Source organism: Sinocyclocheilus rhinocerous, unplaced genomic scaffold (assembly GCF_001515625.1).
Source record: "Sinocyclocheilus rhinocerous isolate Xijiao unplaced genomic scaffold, SAMN03320098_v1.1 scaffold1201, whole genome shotgun sequence".
Classification (NCBI taxonomy): Eukaryota; Metazoa; Chordata; class Actinopteri; order Cypriniformes; family Cyprinidae; genus Sinocyclocheilus; species Sinocyclocheilus rhinocerous.
This window is the reverse complement of record NW_015654059.1, coordinates 1,423,032-1,432,976: the sequence shown is the minus strand read 5'-3', so window position 1 is coordinate 1,432,976 and position 9,945 is coordinate 1,423,032. Positions and strand designations below refer to the sequence as shown.

The 9,945-nt window shown below is 38.1% G+C and overlaps 2 protein-coding genes across 2 annotated transcripts in view; both read left to right on the top strand.

Annotated features, from left to right (window-relative positions):
* The window catches only part of LOC107716726 (probable methyltransferase BTM2 homolog), a 10,558-nt gene extending 3,737 nt beyond the window's left edge, over nt 1-6,821 (top strand). The window contains exons 2-5 of the mRNA XM_016523264.1: nt 2,185-2,326; nt 2,405-2,533; nt 2,633-2,747; nt 3,800-6,821. Of these exons, the coding sequence (XP_016378750.1) occupies nt 2,185-2,326; nt 2,405-2,533; nt 2,633-2,747; nt 3,800-4,429 (1,016 nt within the window). The 3' untranslated portion in view covers nt 4,430-6,821. The remainder of the gene's footprint in view (nt 1-2,184; nt 2,327-2,404; nt 2,534-2,632; nt 2,748-3,799) is intronic.
* An 815-nt stretch (nt 6,822-7,636) lies between these two features.
* The window catches only part of LOC107716723 (transmembrane protein 168-like), a 6,725-nt gene continuing 4,416 nt past the window's right edge, over nt 7,637-9,945 (top strand). Inside the window, exon 1 of the mRNA XM_016523262.1 lies at nt 7,637-9,402. Within this exon, the coding sequence (XP_016378748.1) occupies nt 8,266-9,402 (1,137 nt within the window). The 5' untranslated portion in view covers nt 7,637-8,265. The remainder of the gene's footprint in view (nt 9,403-9,945) is intronic.

The window sequence follows — 9,945 nt, the reverse complement described above, 5'->3', positions numbered from 1 at the left end:
ATGTATTAAAAATAAAAAAACTGAAATAAGTACATTGCATAAGTAACTAAATATTTAGCTAAAGCACCTTTACAATTATACCCATTCAATTGAATTTGCCACAGGTTAACTTCACTCGAAGTGTAGTATCATCTACAAGCAATATGAATGCTCCTAAGCTAATTTCAACTGTTCCTTATAAAACTGTAATACTTATGCAATGGAATAATTTAACTTTTTTATTTGGAATAAATTTGCAAAGATGTTAAAAACCTATTTTTTGCTTTACCATTATGGTGATTGGAGTATAGATTGATGTGGAAGAAAAGTAATTTAAAGCAGTTTAACATAAGGCAGCAACATAACAAAATGTGAAAAAAAAAATGAAGGGGTATGAATACTTTCGCAAGGCACTGTAGGTTAAATAAAGATGTCAGTCTTTATTTTTGTACTTTTTTTCTCTTTCACATCAAAAGCTGCAAGACCGCCCACAATTCAGCAAACATTTCAGAAACAAATCAAAGAAAAAATAAACAAATACTGCTGTTCCAAATATTCTGTATGCTGCTCAAAAATAAAATACATTGTGTTCAGTGGAAATGTATTTTTTTTCATTTTTTTAACCCAGACATTTAAAAATAAAATTTTAGAGCTGTAACAACAATACCGTGAAACCGTGATATTTTTGCTTAAGGTTATCATACCGTCAAAATCTCATACCGGCCCATGCCTACACACACGCATAACAAAATGAATACAATATATATTTCCTGTTGTCACATTTACATGTTTTATGAAGTTAAATGGAAGCCCACATTTCAGAAACAAATCAAAGAAAAAATAAACAAATACTGCTGTTCCAAATATTCTGTATGCTGCTCAAAAATAAAATACATTGTGTTCAGTGGAAATGTATTTTTTTTCTTTTTTTAACCCAGACATTTAAAAATAAAATTTTAGAGCTGTAACAACAATACCGTGAAACCGTAATATTTTTGCTTAAGGTTATCATACCGTCAAAATCTCATACCGGCCCATGCCTACACACACGCATAACAAAATGAATACAATATATATTTCCTGTTGTCACATTTACATGTTTTATGAAGTTAAATGGACCCTTTACCCAAAAATTTAAATTGTCATCAAATCATGCAGACATTTCTCAAAATATCTTCTTTTATGCTCTACAGAAGAAAGAAAGTCACAGATATAGGTTTGGAATGACATTGACATTTTTGGGTGAACTATCCCTTTAAAAAAACGTAAAAACAAAAGCCATCTTTCAGGCCATATTTTGTGCCCAATTTGTGAAAAGTGTCTCTTACTATGTTGTCTGATCATGACAAGTTTCTAAAAACCTATGCGTGCACATTTTTAAAAAGAATATAAAAATATTATCTTGAGACATGTAAGTCAAATAGTCTTTTTATTGATAGAAGTAAATTACTGCGAGGAGGATGTTACATTTCCTGTTACAATTTTGCACTGCAGTGAGCATCATCCAAGACTGATATCATGACAGAGATTTTGAAATGTTATATTTTTGCCTGCAGTTAGTTCTACCCACAGGAAGCAGAACCTAATATAAAGTACCACCGTGTTTGTACTGACTTTAACTGTGTTGTTGAGTTTCTCATGGTTCAGACTATAGCTTTATTGAATCTTCCCCCGAGAGGGACGGGCAACGCTATAAATCCTACACACAGTAGTCTATTCACTAGACCCCGTGATGGGTTAATAAGGAAGGCGTGATCTGGTCGTCTTGGCATTGTACAACAGCATTCATATATAACGGCGCTGCAGTCTCTTCCCATCTTGTCTTATTCTCTGTAAATCTGATAAGGCCTGTATTTTCCATTCTGTCATGGGACGGATCACTTTTTGTCAGTTCTTGCCCTCCCAAGCACTCTGGTTGCCTTTCTGGTGTCATCGGCTTTATCAGCAAGTTTTTAAACTGTGAATCAGCACAAACACTTTGATGATACAGTGCTTTTGAGCCTGGCGATGGAGTTTTACTGAGTTGTTGAAGTCGTATGGTGTTTTGTGAGCCGTTGGACGCAGCGGTTTCAGAATCGAAATTTAGAGGAAGCACAACATCAGCTGACTTCTGGAAGTAGGCTTTGTGGAAATGTTCACTAGTTATGTGGTGCAGAATGATCAATCATGACTCTACGCTCCTCTGTTTTGTCTTTTCGGCTGCAGTGGGAGATTTCGAGAAAATATGGCGTGAACATTGTGAAGATGAGCAGACTCTTAGCGAATATGCCATGGCCATGAAGAACTTGGCTGACAACCACTGGGCGAATAAATGTGAGGGTGAGGGGCGCATTGAGTGGTGCCGCAGGTATGATTGCTAATGGTCAGTATTTTATGTTGAGAAGCAGATTTGGTACTTATTGATGTTACATTTGTCTTGCCGCAGTGTTTGTCAGGAGTACTTCCAGGATGGAGGGATGAGGCGAGTGTTGGAGAAGGATGAGAAGAGTGCTAGACACGCCGCAGCTGGGAATAACGCATCTGCAAACTCTCTACCACAATCGTCCTCTTCAAGGTGCTCTAGAATGATACCTTTAACACTGCATATCCACAAAATTCCAGATAGCAATGAGTTCATTGACTAAATCAGCTTTTTATTCTTGCTTCGTAACAGCTCAGCGTTCCAGCTTGGGAGGATACGGCTGTTGGATGTGGGCAGCTGTTTCAATCCCTTCCTGAAGTTTGACGAGTTTCTGACTGTCGGTATCGACATTGTGCCAGCAGTAGAGGTTTGTGTTCCTTGATGTTATATGATATTATATTCTTCGTGATTACATTGAATGGAACTATTAAATGGATGTTACTTCTGTTCCTCACAGTTGTTTTCCCATCAAATTAAATATGTCATATACTCTGACTAAAGTTTGTTATTGGATAATTATGTTGTTTTCTTTGTCTGAATCTATTAATTTATTCAAATAGACATTAAAAATGCAGTTCATACATATTTGGCTTGAATACACTTCATTTTGATGTTTTTGGGCATTAACGTAAAAAACGCTGACTAAGGTAATGTCATTACTCTACTCCTCAATGTCACATGATCCTTAAAAAAATTATTTTAATACGCAAGAAACAGTGCTTCTTATCAGTGTTGAAAACAGTTTCCTTAAAATAGTTTTATTTTGTTTTTTAATTTATGTAATGTTTTCAGAAGTTCAGTCCAGTCCTCAATGTGACATGATCCTTAAATCATTTTAATATGCAAAGAAACATTTCTTCTTATCAATGTTGAAAACAATTTCCTTAAAATTGTGTATTAATTTAATTATATATTAATATAATATATGTAACATATTATATAACATATAACATATTAATATAATGTTTTTTGAAGTTAAAGGGACACCTCATCAAAAAATAAAAATTCTGTCATCAGAAAACAGTTGTGCTGCTTAATATTTTTGTGGAAACCATAATGCATTTACTAGAATAGAAAGTAAAAAAAAAAAAACATTTATTTTAAATATTAGAAATGTCTTTGTTAAATATTATAAAGGTTTTTAATGCCACTTTTGATCAATTGAATGCATCTTTATTAAAAAAAACTTTTGAATAGTAGTATAATGGATACACCACATAAAATTTTATTTTATGTCATTATTAATGCTATAAACATTTTTCAAAAGCAATATAAATACAAAGAGTATATTTCTAAGAAAAAATATAAACATTTATATCCTTTATCTTGGACACTGTCATTGACCCGTGTACTAATTTTACCTGTCCTGCTGAGTAAAGCTAAATGTTCTGATTTTTTTGTTTTTCTTTATGGCTACAGAGCGTCTACAAATGTGACTTTCTCAACCTGCAGCTGCAGCAACCTCTGCAGCTGGCCAGCGATGCTTTGGATGCCTTCCTGCGGCAGCTGCGCGGCCCCATCGACGCTTTACCTGCCCAGCTGTTTCACGTGGTAGTGTTCTCCCTGCTTCTCTCCTACTTCCCCTCACCCTACCAGCGCTGGCTCTGCTGCAAGAAAGCACATGAACTCCTGACCCTGAATGGCCTGCTCCTCATCATCACCCCTGACTCCTCCCACCAGGGCCGGCACACACTTATGATGCGAAGCTGGCGAGTTGCAGTGGAGTCTCTGGGCTTCAAGCGCTACAAGTACGTCAAGTTCTCCCACATGCACCTGATTGCTTTCCGCAAGGTGTCGCCCACCACCATCAGCGACCTGGTCAGCCGCAACTACCCGGAGATGCTTTACATCCCGCAGGACTTTAACACGTTCGACGAGGACGGATTCGCAGATTGCTACGAGCCTCCACGCTCCGATTTCGAGGACGACCAGTTGGCGGGTAGCTTTGCGGAATTGCCAGACACACCGTACGATTCAGACTCGGGCGAGAGCCAGAGCAGCTCAGCTCCCTTCCACGAGCTGGAAGACCCTATTTTGCTGCAGAGCTGAACTTGTTTACTGCCCCTCGTGATATTTAGTACCCTACCTTCGTGCTGCCAAAATTGCTGTGCTGCATTTGTGTACTCGACCCCTTTTTAAGCAGCAAACAGTTTGCACAGAGTGAATGAGGACGTTTAAGTGGGCGTTGATTTTTAAGAGTGTGCAAGACATCCCTTTGAAGACATGTACACACTAAACAGTCTTAATTAAGAAAGTGAGGTGGTTTTGTAACAGAAGCAGTTACGTGATTTCAGGTCGAGGAAGATTTTGCTCACTCACTTTGGCTGTTTTCTCATTTAGAATTACTGTCAACTGGATAAACCGTTTCAAACTAGCATAACTTATACCTTAGGCGTAGTTATTGTCGGTGACAAAAGATCCAAACTTTTGGTTGGAGTTACCATACCGTTTTGGACTTTTTCCGCTGAATTCCAAAAAAGGAGTTCAGCCAGAAATGAACATTGTCATCATTTACCCATCCTCATGTCATTTCAAACCTGTATGAATTCTGCCTTCTCTGAAATGCATACATTTTGAAAAGTGCCTCAGTGTAATTTTGTCCTTACAATCAAAGTCAGTGGGGTCCAAAATAACATTATTTTGGACCCCATTGATTTTCATTGTTACTAAAAGTTACATTGAAATTAAAGTTACAATGAAAGTAAATGGGGTCCAAAACAATGTTGTAAGAACAAAAACAGTTAACATTGAAATAAAAAAAATTCATACAGTTTTGGAACATGGTGGTGAGAAAATGACGACAAAATTTTCAATTTTTGCGTGAACTATCCAATTAATGGTTTGATTCTTAGCAAGTTTTCACTGGACGTTTTAGATGTCAATTTCAGCCATCTGTGCTACCGACTTTTTGGAATAGTCTTTATCAATGATATTTGTAGCATTTTAAGTGTCTGCAGAACTTGTGCGTGTTTGGTTATGTGACGTTGTAACTGTGAATGTGGATTTTTCGCTTCAACAAGGTACAAATCATGCGAAGTAGTCATAGTTTTTCAGAACTAACAATCTTGCAGGTGACCAGATTGGGTGCATGCGTTGTAGTTTCTAATCTTGCGATCAAACGGCCTGAAAGTAGCTGCGTGTCTGCCTTCGTTTTCGTTTTAACCACTAATGTAACCAGTAATTTCCAATTACTTGTCAGTAGTATGTAGTATGGAACAGGTTAGAGTTCTCTGCATTTCGCCATAATGTGACTTTATTGAGTAGGATGATTGTTTACTCTCGAAACCTTTGGTTGCTCTAAATCTACTTCCTGTATCGTTATCTGGTGTATATCCCATTAAGTTTCAGTACATTATTTTAGTTACTAAATTACTGACTATAACTTTTAAGGTACAAATGTTTGGAAAGTACTCTGCCAGATATTGATTTCAAGTACTACAAAAAGATTGTTGCGTATCACTGTACGTTTTTAGCTCCTATGTATTGTAACTGCAGAATTTGCCAATTTTTTTTATCCACTCCAGGTTCTTAAAAACACTATTTTGACTGTCCAAGCACATATTTGCACGTTTTCAATAATACCCTCCTTGTGGGTTGACAAAATAATCGATATTGGCATCAGCACTTCATTAGAATAGCAATACGTTCATAATCATAAACAGTCAAAAATTCCCCATATCACTGTAACCTGGCAGTTAAATTGAGTGACTGATATTAGGCACTGTTTTCTATTGAATTCATGTAGTTATCGTTTGGTAAACCTGATGACATGAGAATATGCTGTGATGGGTCTTTACTCTTGAAGGAGCGTGTGAGATGTGCATTGGGGTTCTGTTGAAGTATGTATGTGAGGTTTTGGTGTTAGGCACTTTAAATGTGTTGTAGGGGTGCCAAAAAGTGTGGAAAGATTTGAAATGGTTATAGAATTCAGTATATGATCTTTCAGGGTATCAGAAAAAAATCCTCCTCAAGGTGCCTTCAAACCCAAATTGTATTTTTGCATTTGTGATTTTATAGACTGGATTCAAGAACAAGGCTACTGATTGTCATTAGGAAGTGATAATTTCTCTCCCACAATAAACATTATACATACTTTCAGCAAATTAACCAGCTCTTGGAAAAAATTTACTAAAATACTGCCCTATTAGCAATAGTATTTAAAGGCATTCTTTAGTCTGTACTCGATTTATAAATCTGACAACAAAGATGTTTTAAAACCATTTAAAAAAGCAAAAAAAAAAAAGCTTTGTATTATATTTTTACTTGGTGGTGCGTTCAAACATTCAAATATCAAATGTCTTTGTCTTCTCCGGGCTCTAATCCACTGTTTGCATGTTTGATTTTCTTTATCAGTGTTATGATGGTTGACTCCCACAGAACCAGACTATTTGTGATGAATATTGTTATTCATCTTTTATAAATAAAGGTTTTTGTTGACTTCTCTCTGGTCTTTCATTTGCTTATAGCAGGTTGCTTTAAATACTTGACAGCTATTCATATATGCATTTCATATGTGACCGTACATTTTAAACGTTTTACATTTTAAATAGGCTATATCTATTGTAGTAAGCTACAGTACTGTAGAAAAGTTTGGGGTCGGTAAGATTTTTTCATTCAGCAAGGATGCATTAAATTGATCAAAGGTGATGGTAAAGATTGTTAATATAATGGATTATAATGTTAGAATTTGGTTTCAAATAAATGCTGTTAAAAACTTATTCATCAAAGAATCTTGAAAAAATGTATCAAGGTTTCCACAAAATATGCAGCACAAATGTTTTACTGCATTAACATTGATGATAAGAAATTTTTCTTGAGCAGCAAATCGGTGTACTAAATAGTAAATTAATATTAAAGTAATTGTTGAATGATCACGTGACACTGAAGACTGGCGTAATGATGCTGAAAATTCAGCTTTGCATCATAGGAATGAATTACATTTTTAAATATATTAAAATTGCAAGCAGCTATTTTAAATCGTAATTTCACAATATTACTGTTTTTTCTGTATGTTTAATCAAATAAATGCCGCCTTGGTAAGAGTAAGACATTTCAAAAATATAAAATCTTATAGCCTACATAAACTTTATATAAACAAAACAAAAATGATACCAGTGTACCAATTTTCCAGTATTTTTAATTTTGTAAAAGCATTTTTTTTGCCACATATATCAGTGATAAATAAAACATTTTATTTCATTCACCCCAGTTTCACTGAGACGGTGATGGACGGTGTATGTCCTTTCAGGGATTCCGTAGCGGCTTAATACCAATGTGCAAACATGGCGGACATTGAACGAAGTTTAGTCGATGGTTCGGGATATTGTGCGATAAATGTCCAGTTTTAGTTATTTTTCTGTAAACGACAACAATCGTTGACTTGTATATCTACTGGCGTATTTCTTTTTGCTTGATTTAATCGATGTTACTCTCGTCGTGAACAGAAACAACACATTCTATCAACTTTCGGATGCCGCCGGTAAACGCACTGGAATCTGCTCGACTAAATCAGTCTGACAGCACATTAAAACTCTTCAGCTCTCATATTTACTCTTATTTAATAACTTCCGACGAGTTTAACATTTGCACATCTAGCTCACGCCTTAGTTTCAGTCACTATAACATGACCTTGAGTTGAACAGTTTGGTTCATTCAGCAGTAACAGGTGGATATTGACAATCCACTGATTCATTGTAGATGTTACTCTAACGTTTGCACTAATGTCTCTAGAAACAGTTTAGTTTTAGATTGACCTCAAATTCACCCTACAACATGCAGTTCTTACATCCTTTTTGCTGAATAGTTATGTCGCGAATAATTGTTCCTGTTGTGACGTATAAATTGCAAGTTTTTTCTGCTGTTGTGCGAGTTTTTACTCTGCAACGATGTGCAAGCTGCTCAAGTATTGCTTGAGTCACTTCCTTTACGCTGCTATGACCCGGCTAGACGAAGCCAACAGAGGGGTCAACATGTGGTCGTCCATTCGGTATCTCGGTTACCTGTCCAGCCTGAACTCCCTGGTGGCCATTTGCCTGGGAATTTACATACAATGGGAGAAAACCGCCGACACTATCATCTTGGTCGTTTTCATTTTGGGCCTCTTTGTTCTTGGGATTGCCTGCATTCTCCATTATTACTTCGGCATGGAGAACGTCAGCCTCTTTCTGCTGCATCTGTGGTTTGGTTTCCTTCTGGGTTTGCTGTGCTTCGTCAACATCCCGTCCAAAGAGCTCGATGTTAAGGAGCAGGTGGCCAACTGTATGTTAATAGCAAGCATTGTGATAAGAATCCTATGGGCTTTGGTTGGAAGAATGTGCGGTTATACCCGACATCAACCCACGTTCCTCACTTCAAGGGAAGCTTTGGAGCTCACAGGCTTTGCTGTGGCCAGCACAACCCTGGTCAGCCAAAAATCCATAAGCCTTGGGGTCCTGACACTGGCTTTGGCCGCTCTAATCGTGGATTTGCGCATGAAGTCCTTCTTGGCGATCCCAAACCTGGTCTGCTTCTCGTTTGTGGCTGCGTTCTTCTTCCAGGAGTCTTTAGGAGTGTCCACCAACCCCTTCGCCTTGTCTTGCTTCTTCAGCCGCCTCGTCTGCGACCCATTCCTGGACGTTTACTTCAGCGGACTTTCGGTCACCGAACGCTGGTCGCCGCTCCTACTGAGAGGAGGCCTGTGGAGGCGTTTGATGCTTCTTCCTCTGGTGGTCATGGAGGTGATGTTTTTGGTCGTGGCTGCTCTGAAGATGAGAGATCTGGATCGGTGGTACCTGCTCATTCCGGGTCTTTCAGGATCTGCTGTTTTCTGGATCATCTGCCACCTGGTTTTTCTCATCACGCTGTGGGGTTTTCACAGCAAGCTGAGTGACTGTCAGAGGATGTGTATGGTGCACACATCACAGGCTGGAGAGCTGGACAGGGTCATGGCGTCTAAGGGGATGCGGCACTTCTGTCTCATATCAAAACGCCTGGTGATCTTCAGCCTGATGTCCACCATCATACTCGGGGCTCTGGGTTGGCAGGTAAGGCTTCATGTGAAAATCTTTCTTAGTTTTTAGAAATGTTTATTTCTTGTGTTCATGGTGGTTTCACGTGGTTTTGAAATATATTTATGAATATATAAACATAAATGAACATAAATATATATATATATATATATATATTAGGGATGCTCCGATCGATCGGCCAGAGATCGGTATCGGCCGATAATCACATTTCATGACCCGATCGGTACTCACTATTTGGCCGATCTCACGAACCATCGCAATTTGATGACGTCAACGCCTGACAACGTACATGATGCGTGGGGACGTAAATCATTTTAAGCCACAGTCATGTCATAGCCGGTGTGGAAATGCTATGACATTTCGAGAAACAATGATCTGTGCCTCACTGCACACGTCTGCGTTACGTCTCCACAGGAACCAGAGCTGCTCGTGGCCGCTCTAGTCAGTGCTTGTGTTTATGCAGCCGCGGCATGTTTCTCTCTTTTGTGAGTTGGCACAGCATGGAGGACGGAACAAAACCTCGTCTGAGCCGTATCGCTGATCGTGGGCTGCTTTTAA